Here is a 15,867-nt window from a genome sequence, read left to right as displayed (position 1 = left end):
TACAACACACAACAAAGAATCTAATTTCACTCTCCCATCACTAAGCAAAGGAGTGATCTCATTCACACCGCCAAGTGATGATTTTCAGAAAATAAATATCAGAAAATGCAAGTTTTTAATCAAAAGTAGTGTGCCTCTTTCATTGATTATCCTAGCCTTATATAGGACAGGGAAAGTTACAACGTTCTCATAATCTTAAGGCTTAGAATGATCCTTATCTAGCTTACAAAATAACCGACATAGTTCTTAAAAACTGAAAATAGAGACAAAAGACAATAAAGCAAAAGGCATAAAGTAGTTTTTAGGCTTCTTGTTTGGTTGTATGGAGCATTTAAAAGGCTTGGCTTGTATTGAGCTCTTGTCTGTTAACCTTTAGATGATGAATTCCTCACAAATCACCTAGATTTTGAGTCCGAATAAAATCAAGGTACTTGTTGCAGTCTTGATCACAGGCTTACTGAAAATTTGTTGAATGCTGTCCTTTGTTCTTCATCCCCGAGCTGATAAAATTGAAATGTTGAAATAGAAATGTTGAAATTAATTAGAAAATATAAACTAGGACCTCTAGATAACAGGCTTTCTTATGTACATGCTGGTGCCTTGAGTTGGATTTAGACTGAGCTTTGATTTGGGAACCAAGCATCCTGAAATACCTTAACCAAGGATATAGACCTAGTCCTGTCTAAGTTTGAATGCACGTTTGCTGAGCTTGGCTATCCTGGTTTCCTTTCCTGGCCTTGGACCTTGATCTTGTTGTGACAGGGTCAGGGCTAAGGCTAGCTTGCTAAGCTCCTGGGTCAGTGAGCCCCAAAAGAACGCCTTTCTTGCTCTAGCCCTTTTACCTATGGCCCCGACAAGGTGTGTGGAATTGTATATGGTCGTCAAGTTTTGAAATTGGAAGTACTAGAAAAAGATCTAGCTTATTCTAAGTTTTGAGTTGAGTGTGTCGATTGTACGAGAAAACTTATGGATGAAGAGTGGCGTGTAATCATGGTTGGATACTTGTCGATTCTTTGGACTTGTAGATAGTAAATTAGGTTTAGAGGACATGTGAGGGTGATTGTTATTGAGTATGATTCGGGGATTTTTGGTTGGCAAATGGTTGGGCTTTGGATTGTGGAATAATAAAGAATAGTGGAGGTATCAAAGAGTTAAGTGGAGGTAATAACGTGAGTCCTTAATAGTTGTTGGAGAGTGTTAATTGGATTTAAGGGTTGATAGGAACCGAAGGGATGACAATGAGTATTTGCACAGAATGAGTACTAAAACGAGGTGTGAGTTAGAGGTTATTCAAGGAATAGTAAAGTTTGAGGTGACCAATTTCATGGAGTAGAGACGATTTTAAGTAATAGGCGGTGGAAGGTATCTAGGAAAGCCCTAAGTAATGTCTAGTGGTGAAACTACTAAAGAGTGATTGCATACGTGTAATATGATGAACGGTGGTCATATTATTGTACTAACGTCGGATTTTAGGGAACATTATTTGTAATATAGAGGAATGAGGGTTGTTCTTTGAAAGTTGGTTGCGTAGTTGAGAATTTGGAATCTTAAAGGAATTTGTCACGAGTTCGGTATGAACTCTTGTAAGAGATTATGCTATCGACCGTGAGGTAATATAGATGAGTTTTAGTTATAATAATTGGGATATATAGTTGTGGATGTAGTACTACCAAGTTGGTTTTGGCGATTATGAGATTGAAAGTGTGATATGGAATGCATATGGGTCCAATTTTGTTATTGAGGAGTTTTGATCGCCTGTGTTATATAATATAGCCATCTAATTTGAGTACGTATTTACAACGCATGAAAAGTTGTTATGTGAGACTCCGATCCTATGAGTGGTAGTATGGATGTTGTTTGTAAAATTATCTTTTAATTGTTCTGTGAAGTATCCATGTTATGTATCGTGATCTAGTTGTAAATTGCATATTTGAGTGGTGATATTATTGTTATTCTTTATGAATAATGTTGTATTGAGACCCTGTTCATGAGACTATATAGAGTGCGATGGAGGCCGATGTGGCTGTTATGTTTCACAATGCGGTGGAGTTGTCGGTGATGGTATTGTGATACCATCACCGGTGGTGGCGGAGAAGATGAAATGGATGTGAAACGAATTTTGAAATTTCATGTTTATCCTATTGTTGTCATATGACTTGTGATTCTAAGCTTAGTCGTCATGCTCAATCAAAATTTTTTTTAACTGGACAAACAACTCCAGCAAGTAGTAAGTAGAGGTCGAACCTAAAGGACGGTTAACTTTGAATTGCAATTTTTAACAAGTTGCTTGTAATAGTGTCAAGGGTATCATAATTGATTGATATGATAAGTGGAACAACTAAAACAAAAACCAATGAAATGTAAACTAATGAAAACTAGAGCAAGTAATGAAAATAAGGGTAAAATTAATATGAGGAAAACACTAGGGTGTGATAGGATCATAGGGGTGATCAAATGGTAAATCTAAAAGGTATGAGTTTGGTATTTGGTCAAAGTCATGGTAGAGTAGGGAACTTTTGGTCTTGTGGTCTATAGGTCGAGTCGGGTTAGCTTCTGGCGTACACCCGGTCTCCCCACTAACTTAGTGCATAGTCAAACAACCCCCGAGGCTTTCGATCTTACGGGTATAGTTGACTAGGTGGAGAATCATGCGAGGTTGTCAATCAAGCACTTTGTTTTGGTGATTTTTACCGGATTAGATTGTGTGAGGTCAATGCGGTCTTACTCATTGCGTATTGTTTGTATGATTGTATTCGATGCTAGATAAAGGAATTAAATGTGTAAATAAGGATTGACATGTAATATTTGGTGACCCGGAAAACCCAATGTGGGAAACAACCGCGGGAACGGACGGTACCCTTCCAAATATTGCACTAGCTCGTTAATTGGGGAATGAGTACAATGGAGGCGGAATGTAATCTAGATAGCACAATGTATTTTATGTGAGATCTTGAATGTCCTTTCTTGATTTCTCCTTTGGCTATTTATAGGGTAGGAACCCTAGATATGTCCTGCCTCGTTTATGGAAAGGAATATTACTTCTATTACAACTCTTTCAATAACGGGCCATCTCCGTCCATTCTCCTTGATCTCCTTGAATTCTCCCTAAAATCTCCCTGAAGGCTTTCCAAAATACAGGACTCTTCTATCAATGGGCTTCTTCACTATCACTCATCTCCTAGCCCAACTCCTTAGGCGGATCCTTCCTCGCACCCGGGCCCCTCTAGCTTGTTCTTTCTCCGCGACCCAACTCTTCAACAAGATTAAGTGGACTTGCCCTATTAGGCCAATATGCAGATTTTGGCCCATACAGTTTGCCCCTAATTCCTTGTGAGATACGTCTCGAGGCGTCGAATAAGGAATTACGTATCTATTTTGAAAACAACTTGCGCCGTCTTTTGCACTCCTTCCTGCGTACTCATCATTGCTCTTGTCCCTTTACCCCCTCATTTCTCGCGCTTTCCCTCTCTCTCTTCCTTTATAATCTCAACCCTCCACCCCTACTTCATTAACTCAAACTTAAACCCTCTCATCTTCCCAAAACCCTTCTCCTCCCTTTTACTCCTTCGCCGGACTTCGTCTCTCCCGCCGCCACCTTCACCGCCCTTCTCCAGGTATTTTTCTTGCACATTTTCTTTAACCCTTTTTCTCTCTCCTCCAACCATGGGCAAAACTCGACACACTGCTTCAACTTCCGCTCCAATCAACCAAAACTCGGACCCCGTCTTCCCGTCCCGGAATCTTTTGGTTCACCCCCATGATTTTAATTCTGCTTTGACTACCGCCGACATCCCGTTGATTAAGGGTTTGATTGGTCTTGGCGATGGGGTCGAAATAGTGATCCCTGAACCAGGCCAAAAGGCAGATATGGTCTTCGCTTTCCTTTCCCAAAACTTATGCAAGACTTTCTTCGCACCAACAATTTTGCCATGGCACAAATTTCTGCCAATATCTGGAGGTTTCTCCTTCACTCTCTGACTGCTAGTCAGAATACCAACGGCTCATTCTCCCTGGGCGAGTTAGCCTATATATACCAGATCTGGTCCCTGGGAAAAGGCCGGTTTTCTTTCCGGTGCTCTGGGGAGACTCCCTTCAGACACGTGTCGAAGTGCAGGGATGAGAAGTGGTTTAAAGACTTCTTCCATGTGAGGAAGGCTTCCATCCAGCCTCCTGCTGACTACATTTTTGAGGACTGGATTATTATCTCAAGTAAGTAGTTCTCCTAACGCCTGATTCGTCCACCTGAATGCTTACTGGCTTACTTATTCCTTTCGTGCAGGTCCCTACTTTTTTACTCATCTGGGGGACCCTGCGGCTGCTCGCAACAAGCTATTCTGCATCCCTGAGTCTGAGAGAAGGTTTCCTGATATGCTTCCTGGTTTCTCTCATGCTTCTTCCTCCAACCCGCTGCAATCCACCCACAGCATGTCTTCTGGTAAGTCACTTCGTATTTTCTTTGGTTACACGTACTCTTGCTGCTTACCTGGTGCTTCTGACATCTGAATTCTTGGCTGCCTGCAGGTTCAAAAGTTGACCCCTTGGAGGCCATCCTCCTGAGTGCTAAAAGAAAGAGATCTGCTGCGAGTCCTAAGGCAACCTCTGCCTCCAAGAGGAGTTCCCCTCCTGCATCCTTCCAGTCTCCTCCTACCCATTCCAGCACCATGCGTTCTGAACCTTTAGAAGTTAGCCCGATGTCTCGACATCCTCCTACTCCTCCTGCTAGCCCTACTACTATTAGTGGTGGCATCATCGCCCACTTCCCGGATGGTTTTGGGAATATTGACAAGGTGCTCTATTGGCCTGAAATCGACCAGATCCTCTTCCCTTCCACAGTGGAAGCTTTCTCAGAGTTTTCCCCAGAGGAGATGGCTTAGAATGACATGCATAATGCCTTCATGGTGAGTGTCCTTTTTCTGTTGCTTGTTCTCAACCCCTTTTCTTTAAAAATGATAAGCCTGCTAATTCTCCGTTTTTCCGCTTGCAGACCTTTTCAGTCCGCTTTGTATAACATGAAGATGATCAATGTGGTCCAGACTACTAGTACGGCCACCAGTGCAAGAAATCAGGAGCTGACTGGAACTATTGCCGAGCTGGAGTAGCAACGTGCTGATCTGAGAGGACGGGTGATGAAGCTGAAAGTTGAGCTTGCTGGAGCCAAGAAGCAGATAAAGGAGGGAGCTGACCAGCTAGCACACTCACAGGAAGTATGCTCCACCTTCTATGACTCCCTCAAGCTCTCTGAGGAGAGAATCAGCGAGTTGCTCACCCTGGTCACCAATATTGTTGCCTATGCTACCTGGCGGGGAAAGATCAGTGGAATGCGTGGCGCTCTTGAGGAGGCTCCAACCTAGCTGGCCATCGAGGAGGAGGAGAGGCAGCTGGAGATGCTTTACCCCGTCCAAAATGATCTGAGTGTGCTGATGCCCGAGGTTGGAGAGGTGAATTCTCCTACACTGGCGGAGCAGATGGCTGCTAGAGGTACTAGCTCATTTCAGGAAGTTGATGGTGCTGCGGGAGCTCAGGAGGCTGCTGTTGCCGAGGGCGTGCAAGATGGTCCTGTACCTGAAATGGGAAGTCAGCAGGAGGAGGCAGAGGAAGTGCCTGAAGTAGAGGTTAATAATATGACCTAAATTTAAAGTTTTTATTTCCTAGTTTGTTGGATGGCGGTCTGACCCTGTGTGGTGCAGACTTGTAAAATTTTTTTAAACATTTTCTTGCTTTTGGTTTGTCTGTCGTGGTGGCAGTTTGAACTTGGGGCCGTGTTTTGGCTAAATTTTGAAATGCCCCTTGCCTTAGTTTGGCAAGTTTAATTTTCGTTATATCTTGTGTGTTTTACCTCCTGCTTGTTATGTTTAGCTTAGGAAGCTGCCGTGTCAACCTGCTGGATAATTTAGGCAAGTCGTGTCAGCCTGAGAAGGCTGATTTAGACTCAGCTAGCTGTCGTGTCAGTCTGCTGACTGACTTAGGCGTATGCCGCATCGTAGGGGAGGTGGCCGTGTCAACCTTTGAGGCTGATTTAAACCAGTCATGTCAGCTTGAAGAGGTTGATTTAGACTCAGCTAGCTGCCATGTCAGTCTGATGACTGACTTAGGTGTATGCCGCAATTTCACTACTTAACCTTGTTCATGACGCAAGGTGTGTTCATCATGTTTAAAGCCAACAAGGGCGTACCTTAGGCAAGTTTATCGTCATTCTAGGACCGATGGAACATTGCAGGATTCTGGTAGCTCAGAGATCCCTGCGCTCCATATGTATGTGCATGCATATTGGGGCCCTGATTAATTGCGTTTATTGCGAGCTACTTCTAGGGGATGGTATCAGGGGTAGCTCGATAAGCTTTCAGCTGTCTGCTAGGCTCCCTTTTGTATGTTACACATGCCACCTGGTAAGAGTGCTCCTAATGGAGAAATATAGGTTAGGCATGTTGGAGTGACGTGTGCCTTGTTACCTCATGTTTGCAGTTGACAGTCTTGCTAGTTACCCTTTCAATGTACCATATACGTTAGAATACAGAGAGATGAATTTAGAGAAGCCTGAAAATAGAAATTTATCAGAGCGATGTGAAGTGTCTGATGCCATCTCATGGGGTACCAAAGCAATTGCGGTCTCAGGAAGCTTACAGACCACAGAACTCCAATAGTTTTTGAATTTTGAAAGAAATAAAAGAAACAAGAAATTGACACGAAATTGGTAGTATGCCTACTCCTTTTTTTTTTTTGGCTTTTCTTCACGCACTACTGTGTTCACTAATTTCTACCTATTATTAAAAGTGATACCTCTTCAGGTGAAGTATGTTCCATGGTTTGTGTATGATCTGATCGTCCATGGTCATTAATCTGTACGCCCCATGGCCAACAACTCCTTCTACCTGGTATGGTCGTTCCCATTTATAGGTGAATTTGCCTGCCTTACGATTCTTTGTGTTTTGAAACACTTCGAGGAGGACCAGGTCTCCTACCTCCAAAAGCTTAACTTTCACATTCTTGTTGTAACTTCTGGTGACTGACTGCTTGTAGGCAGCCAGGCATATTTTTGCGTTTGCTCGTAGTTCGTCTATCGTGTCCAGGCTCCTGATCATTTATGCACTGTTCAGTTCCCTTATCATACATCCATACCTGTGGGTTGGAACTAGAACTTCTGATGGAATCACTGCTTCCGCGCCAAACACCAGGCTGAAGGGTGTTTGGCCCGTTGCTATCTTTGGCGTCGTTCTGTCTGACCATAACACTAGTGGCAACTCATCTGCCCACTTTCCTCCTAACTCCTGTAATCTTCTTCTCAAGTTATCCATGATTATTTTGTTGCTGGACTCAGCTTGCCCATTGGACTTTGGAGTCCTGGGTGCTGACTTTTTTAAAGTGAGGTTCCATCTGGCATAGTAACCCTCGGCATCATTGAAGATGAATTATGAGCCGTTTTCACATATGATTTCTGATGGGATACCAATTCTGCAAATGATATTTCGTTTAATAAAAGAGATGACCTGCTTGTCTTTTACTTCTGTGAATGCTTCTGCCTCTATCCACTTGGAGAAGTAATCTGTCATTGCTAGCATCCATATCGTGTTTCCTGTGGCTCTAGGCAGAGTACCCACTATGTCCATTCCCGGCGTCATAAATGGCCAAGGACAAAAAATGATGGTGTGTAAGGGATCTGCCGGCTGATGGATCATTGGTGCTGAGCACTGGCAGGCATCACATTTGGGAGCATATTGTACTGAATCTGCCCTCATCGTGGGTCAAAAGTAGCCTTGTTTGAGGGCTTTGTTTCTCAGACTCTTGCCCCCTGCATGGTTTCCACATTCGCCACTGTGGAGGGCATCCAACACAGTCTGTGCTTCTTGCTTGTCCAGGTACCGTAAGTAGGGACATGCCAACGATTTTCTGAAGAGTATATCATCGATCAATATAAATCTAGAGGCTTTCATTTTGAAGCCTCTTATCGCCTTCTTGTCATCTGGCAGCTTGCTGTGCCGTAGCCAATCTAAGTAAGGTGTCCGCCAATCCCAGTCATCTGCCTGGGTAGCTGGCTGATCAGGTGATTGATCAACTGCCTGGTCAGCCGTCTGGTTGCCTAGCTGGGAAGCTGTCTGGCCTTCTGTTGTTATCTGAACTGCCAGCTCATCTTATCGGTCCTTCAATTCTCCTCTGTCTACTTCTTCTCATTTTTGGATAGATGATTCAAGCATGTGCGCGATGGGAATGTTGGACAGCTCAGTTGGCTTGAAGGTTTCCCCCAGAGTTGCTAAGGCATCTTCTTCCACATTTTGGTCTCCGGGGATCTGCTTGAGGTTGCAGTCTTTAAGTTTCTATTTTAGCTCCTTTGCCACTTTTAAGTAGGCGATCATCTTTGAATCCCTGGCTATGAATTCATCATTCACATGATTAACTATTAACAAAGAGTCACTGAATATTTACAGGTTCCTGACTCCTAGCTCCAGGGCTACCTGCATTCCTAGTATCAAGGCTTCATATTTTGTTTCATTATTAGTTGCCTTAAATTCACATCGCACTGCTTGTGCTATCAGATCTCCCTGCGGTGATCGTAGGATTAGTCCTAAACCTGCTTCCCTTTGGTTGGAGGCTCTATTAATGTGCATCTGCCAGACTTATGCTTCCTTATCTCCTTTGAGGGTCAGGATCTCCTCATCTGCCAGACTTTGGATAGCTGGGCTGAAGTCTGATACAAAGTCTCTCAATGCCTGTGACTTGATTGCTGTCCTAGGATCATACCTGATGTCATATCCACTAAGGTGCACGGACCATTTTTGAAATTCTGTCTGATAGCTCAGGTTTCCTCATTATTGATTTCAATGGGTAATTAGTCACGACATGTATGGTGTGGGACTCAAAGTAGGGGCGCAGTTTGTAAGATGCAACTACCAGTGCTAGTACTAATTTTTCAAGAGATGTGTACCTGGTCTCTGCTGGAAGCAGAGACTTGCTTACGTAGTAGACTGGCTTTTGCTCTTTATCCTGCTCTCTGACTAGAACTGCGCTTACTGCTACTTCTGTGACAGCTAAATGGAGAAACAATGGTTCTCCTGGCTCCGGCTTTGACAATAATGGTGGGCTGCTGAGGTAATGCTTTAGTTCCATGAATACCTGCTCGTGGTCTGCTGTCCACTTGAACTACTGGCTCTTTCTTAGTATATCGTAGAATAATCTGCACTTGTCCGAAGACCTCAAGATGAATCTGCTCAAAGGTGCTACCTTGCCAGCTAGTCTCTGCACATCCTTTGGTTTTTCAGGTGACTCTAGCTGCAATACAGCCTTGATCTGTTCGATACAGGATCTGTCCCTCTCTGGGTTATAATGTAACCTAAGAACTTGCGGGAGGACACTCCAAAGGTGCATTTAGACGGGTTTAGCTTCATTTTGTATTCTCTACGGGTGCTGAATGTTTCTGCTAGATGCCGCATGTGGTCCATAGGTTTTTCTTATTTTACCACCATATTCGTCAATATATACCTCCATGGTTCTTCCTATTTGCTCTTTGAACATACGGTTAACCAGCCTCTGGTATGTGGATCCTGCGTTCTTCAGGCCGAATGACATTACATTGTAACAATATATTCCCCTTTTAGACATGAACGTTGTCTTCTCCTGATCTGGTGGATCATCTCGCCCAGGAATGTTAACATCTCGTGTCCAGCTGTTGCGTCCACCATTGCGTCAATGTGCGGTAGTGGGAAGGGATCTTTGAGACATGCCTTGTTGAGGTCGGTGAAATCTACGCATACTCTCCATTTTCCATTCTTCTTAGGTACCACTACTACGTTTGACAGCCACTCTGGGTATTTCACTTCTCTTATTTTGTTTGCTGCCAGCAGGCTGTCTACCTCCTGGTTGATCACCTTATTTTACTCAGCTGCGAACTTCCTTCGTCTCTACTGGATGGGTTTGTATGTTGGGTCCGCACCGAGTTTATGTGTTATGATGGACGGATCTATCCCTATCATGTCGTCATGTGACCATGCAAAGCAATCCATATTAGTCTGTAAAAATTAGATTAGGTGTTGCCTTAGGTTTTCCGTGCATTCGGCTCCAATTAGCACGGTCCTTTCTGGGTGCAGCTCATCCAGGTTGATCTTATCTAGCTCCTAAGCTTGAGGCTCAATGTATTCATCCTGGACGTGCTGCTTCTGTAATTGCTATGCTGGGGGGCTGGCTGTGCACTTCCGTGCTTTCTTATAACAACCTCTAGCTTCCTCCTGGTCTCCTCGTATTGTTTCTACTCCCCATAGTGTGGGGAATTCTATGTATTGGTGGTATGTTGAGGGAATTGCCTTCATCAGGTGCAGCCACGGTCATCCTAGAATGATGTTGTAGGTAGAGGGTCCATATATGACTAAGTACCTAACCTGCTTGTTGACTCCTCCCACGTAGGTTGGGATTACTATCTCGCCCAACGAGCTGGTTGTCTCCCCACTGAACCCTGCCAGCGGAATAGTTTTCTTCTGCAAATCCTTCTCGCTGAATCGCATGTTTTCTATGGTCTTCAACATGATCAGGTTGACCGAGCTACCGGTGTCTACCAGGACCTTTCTGACTGTACAGTTGGCCATTGATAGGGTTATAATGAGTGTGTCGTGGTGTTCCTTCTCGTCATGCACAACTCCTTCGTCAAAAGCAACCGCAGGTAGATCACTATGAGAAATTCTGCAAGAAGTTTCTGGCCTATCTCATTTGGTCTCAGTAGCACGTCTTTTGGCTGCTTAATATGTTAACCCACTTATGTCTGAGCCTCCTGTCATCACGTTTATTATTTTGGTGCATTTGGGTGGAGTTGCAGGTTTTGTGGAACACATCTTATCCTGATGTTCGCCCCCACGTGGTAATAGGTGGCTCAGATCTCCCTGTTCACTCAGGCGTCTGATCTCCCTACGCAATGTGTAGTAGTCTTCTGTGTTACGCCCGATGTCACGATGGAATTCTCACTTCTTTTTGCTGTCCTTTTTCCATGCTTGTTCTTCTACTGGTGGTCTGGGCCATCTTACCCGGTCTCCCATCTCTCTGAGTGCTTTAAGGATTCCTCCGACGCTAGTTGTGAATCCTTACTCTGCCTGTGTGGGGAGTTGCTGATTCTCCTCTATGTTGTCGACCCTGTTAACTCCCCTCCCATATGGCCCGTACCTTTCATCCTTCTTGCTAGTTGACTGCTTCCTGCTTGATTTCTCCATGGCTGATGTGCTTGATACGCTTGGCGTACTTGGTATGCTGGCTCTGGCTAGGGTGTCCTCTTCCAACCTGATTGCAGCTGCTGCTTTCTCTTGCACTGCCTCGAAACTATGACAAGGATGCATAGTTAGCTGCTTGTATAGGTCAGATTCATGATGTAGGCCTCTTCTGAAGGCTTTTACAGCTGTCGACACGTCACATTCTCGTACTGCCACCTTCTCATTATTAAATCTGGTGTTGTACCCTCCAATGGTTTTGCCAGCTCCCTGGACGATTCTGTACAATTCTCTTGCATGCTTCTGCGGCTTCCGGTTGCTTGCAAATTGCTGAGTGAATGCGTTTGCCAGGTCGGCAAACGTGGATATCGACCTGTTAGGCAAGCCTACGAACCGCCGGAGTGATGGACCCGTCAATGTGGATCCAAACCCCTTACACATACAGGCTTCTTTTACTTGTTCTACTACCGTCACTGTCATCATTTTCTGCTTGTACTGGCTCATATCATCAAAGGGATCTGTAGTGCTATCAAAGAGAGGCATGTTTGGATTTGTGAATCCCTTTGGCATGGCAATAACGGATATGGAGTCCACGAATGGTGAGTCAGCATAACTGTCAGGTGCCGCCTTTTCAAGTGGAGGTGGCAATCCTGGGACCCTACTCAGCATTTCCCTCAGCTCCAGATACTGCTGGTTGGTTAGACTTCCCGAGTCTTGATTTTGACTCTCTACTACTTGCTGACTTGGGGTTCTGCTTCTTGGCCTGATCTCTTGAGGGTCCCGGTGTGGGGTGGTGGCTAATGATGTTGAGGTTATGAGCGTTCCTTGATGCCACTTTCCCGCGGGCTACCCGCGGGCTACCTGCGGATCCTGCACTAGGTGTCTGGTCAGTTACCACGAAATTATCAACTGGGAGGTTACCTGGTTGTGCTTCCACGCGGCTGGCTGGCTGCCAGCTGTCTTGTGTGAGATACCCTAACCCTTGCGGGGTTATTCTTTCCCTTGTTGACACTGCTGTTAGATCTAGCCTCGTTACCAGCTCGGCTAGTACCTGTCGAAGCTGGCTCCTGCTGCCTGATGCCCCCCGTGTAAGATCTACTACTGGGGCCCGACCGCCATTCCCCGTGTTGGCTAGAGTGCTGGTCTGTTGCTTCAAAAAGTCTATTTGTGCCTAGAGTTCCCTGTCCCTCCTCTTTGCTTCGGCTTCTGCCTTCCTCTGGTTTTCTCGCATATCTTCCATTACTTTCTGGAGGTTCTCCATGCCACTAAGCAGGGTTTGTGTCGGACTAGGTGGTGGGGTATGGCCAGAACTCACTGTACCCTTGTCTGATCTAGTTTGGGCCACCACAGTAGGAGTTTTGGGAGGTAGAGTGGCTTTTGTCACAGCGGTGGTTCTTGGAGCATGTCCGGGGGCCTGAGTTTGTGCCGCTGATGCTGGATTCTGAACTGGATTAGGTGGTATCGACGGCTGACTGCTCCTTGACACGACTTCTGATGTTTACTTATCCATTACGAGTTTAGGTAATCAACGATTGAGGACCAAAATGCCCCATGGTGGGCGTCAAACTGTTTTGGTAATTTTTACCAGATTAGATTGTATGAGGTCAATGCGGTCTTACTCGTTACGTAGTGTTCGTATGATTGTATTCGATGCTTGATAAAGGAATTAAATGCATAAATAAGGATTGACACATAGGATTTGGTGACGCAGAAAACCGAATGTGGGAAACAACCGCGGGAAGGGACGGTACCCTTCCAAATATTGCACTAGCTCGTTAATTAGGGAATGAGTACAATGGAGGCGGAATGTAATCTAGCTAGCACAATGTATTTTGCGTGAGATATTGAATGTCCTTTCTGGATTGCTCCTTTGGTTATTTATAGGGTAGGAACCCTAGATATGTCCTACCTCGTTTATGGAAAGGAATATTACTTCTATTACAACTCTTTCCATAACGGGCCATCTCCCTCCATTCTCTCTGATCTCCCTGACTTCTCCCTAAAATCTCCCTGAAGGCTTTCCAAAACGCGGGACTCTTCTATCAATGGGTTTCTTCACTTTCACTCGTCTCCTGGCCCAACTCCTTAGGCGTATCCTTCCTTGCACCCGGGCCCCTCTCACTTGTTCTTCCTCCATGGCCCAACTCTTTAACAGGATTAAGTGGACTTGCCCCATTAGGCCAATATGCGGATTTTGGCCCAAACACACTTCATCAAACATAACATATGCACTAGGCTAGAACTTACAACAAAAATTTAATCAACCAAATTAACTCACGAAGTATGGATCCACCCTTTAATCATTCCCCTAATCCTCCATTAACCCTAGCTAGAGGACTACTTACTCATTATTATGGTAATCATGTAAGTAATGTTGTCAACCATCATAGCAATGGAAAACATGATGATCAAACTAAAGTAATTAACAAAGATTAACACGAAATTAAGTAGATATTAAGGAATTATACAAAACTTATGGAGATGAACAATAATGATGAACAACAAATAGAGAAAACCCTTTGATTAATGATGAATTGTCACCTTCTTCAAATACAACCTTAGAATTCTTCAATTGCAAGCCTAGATCTAAGACTAATTGTGGAAAGAATAAAGAACAATTAAGAAAATTAAACGTGATTAAAGTTCTAATTAAATTAAATGCTTCCTAATTATTCCCCTAATGATGTGTGTTAACCCTAATAGGAATGAGGGGTGTTTATAATAGAGGGCTGATTTTCATCGACGACGTTTTAGTAAATATCGACGACGTTTTTTTTTTAAAAAAAGATGATAACTGCCCTTCCACTCATCCGACACTTTCTCTCTCTAAAAAGTTTCCTCTCAAATTCTACTAAAAATCAACTAAATTAAAAAAACAAACCAACGACAACAATTAACAACATGACGGATCCCGAATCACTGGTACGTAAACAACTTAATCGCTTCATTATTTGCTTAATTTTTATTTTTTTGCCCATCGTATTAACTTAGTAGTAGCGAAATTGCGATTTTTCTGCGTAAATCTGAAATTCGTCCTCCGAAGGTTGAACCATGGACCAAAGTTGAGATCCAACGTTCAGCCCATGGTCCAAACGTTGGAAACCAACGTTTACCATGGTCCAAACGTTGGATTTCCACGTTTGCCATGGTCCAAACGTTCGATTTCCATGTTTACCATGGTCGAACCGTTGGAATCCATTGTTTGGCCATGGTTGAACGCTGGAAACCAATGTTTGGTCATGGTTGAACGTTAAGTTTCCTTGTTTGGCCATAGTTAAACGTTGGTTTTTCATGTTTGGCCATGGTTGAACGTTGAAAACTAATGTTTGGCCATGGTCGATTGTTGAGTCTCATGTTTTAGCCATGGATTACTCGTTTTATCTTGTTTTTCTTTCATTTTATGCAATTTATTTAGGTTATGAATCTTTTTTATTGTCTTACTATACTCCATATTACTTGTAACAGGATTCGTGGGAGACTTTTGGCGAGAATTCAATTGATTACAACCCGTTGTTCGAGACTACTATAGATTTCGAAACGCGTGACGATTCTTTCAATTGGGCTAATAATGTTGCATTCGAGAATGGGTTTGCTTTGGTTAAAGCAAATAACGGAGCTAAAAATAGAAAAAAGAATGCGTTGTTGGCAAGTTATTTTCGATGTAAAAGGCATAGGTTACCAAACCTATCGGATGATCTTGAAAAGCCAAGGAGGTCGCAGAAGTGTTCATGCAAGTTTCGTATTTGTGCTGTTCAAAATTTCGTGTCTAAAAATGATCAAGTGACGATAGTGTGGAACATTGTAGCCTTCGAGGGTGGTGGACTAAACAACCACAGCGTAGCCGTTTATAAGGACGGGGATCGGAACTTTGCGAGATTGGTCGCGGAAGAGAAGGAATATGTTAGGCAACAAACTATGGTCGGGGTTCTACCGAGGGATATTAAAAATGATCTTCATTTGAAAACCCCATAAAAACCTCAACCGTCAAGCACCCAGCTAAATAATGAAACAAGGAAAATTAGGAAAGAAGTTAGGGGTGAAAGAAACACTGCTCAGCAAATGTTGGCTCTAGCGGTATAATCGAAATACGTCCATTGGCATGAGATTAATTCCGAGACAAAAGAGTTGACTCATATTTTCATGGCACATCCTGATTCCGTGAAGTTGTTCCGGGCTTATCCTTACGTGGTTATCATGGATTCGACGTATAAAACCAATATGTACAAGAATCCACTCATTGAGATGGTTGGTGTCATATCCACTGGATCGTCCTTCTTAATTGCATGTTCGATGATTCCTACCGAGTCTGTGGAGAATTACAAGTGGTTGTTGAAGAAGTTAGCTGACATTTTAGATGTCACGGGAGCGTCCCCCTTGTGTTTTTGTCACCGACCGGGAATTAAGTTTGATCAACGCTCTTGGGGCAGTATTTCCCGGGGTTGATCATTTGTTGTGTCGATGGCACGTGAACAAAGCCGTCAATGGTAAAGCCTTGGAATTCTACCGTACTGAGAGTATGAAGTCATTTATCATCACAAATCCAGAAGACGGTTGGTGTAACACTCCCATTTATTCGGGAGCCTTTAGCTAGACATTCCCAAGTAAATGAGAGCGTTACCATCTTGGTTTCCCGAGGTAGTGAATAACAAAGTAGAACAATACCAAAGTAATTTTAAATTAAAACTTTAAT

General features: G+C 43.7%; 1 protein-coding gene across 1 annotated transcript; it reads left to right on the top strand.

Moving 5' to 3' along the window:
• Positions 1-14,078: 14,078 nt before the first annotated feature.
• LOC141628477 (uncharacterized) lies at positions 14,079-15,149 on the top strand. The gene is made up of 2 exons (XM_074441617.1): positions 14,079-14,099; positions 14,643-15,149. The coding sequence occupies exons 1-2, from the start codon at positions 14,079-14,081 to the stop codon at positions 15,147-15,149; spliced, it is 528 nt and encodes a 175-aa protein (XP_074297718.1).
• Positions 15,150-15,867: the final 718 nt, after the last annotated feature.

This window comes from Silene latifolia, chromosome Y (genome assembly GCF_048544455.1).
Source record: "Silene latifolia isolate original U9 population chromosome Y, ASM4854445v1, whole genome shotgun sequence".
NCBI lineage: Eukaryota > Viridiplantae > Streptophyta > Magnoliopsida > Caryophyllales > Caryophyllaceae > Silene > Silene latifolia.
This window is presented reverse-complemented; position numbering and strand designations above follow the sequence as displayed.

What these genes read in the sequence shown, in the direction of transcription:
- LOC141628477 (XM_074441617.1), top strand. Translation starts at nt 14,079, where the DNA reads ATGACGGATCCCGAATCACTG. An exon ending in TGACGGATCCCGAATCACTG is followed by an intron (nt 14,100 to 14,642) that starts GTACGTAAACAA and finishes TACTTGTAACAG; the next exon opens with GATTCGTGGGAGACTTTTGG.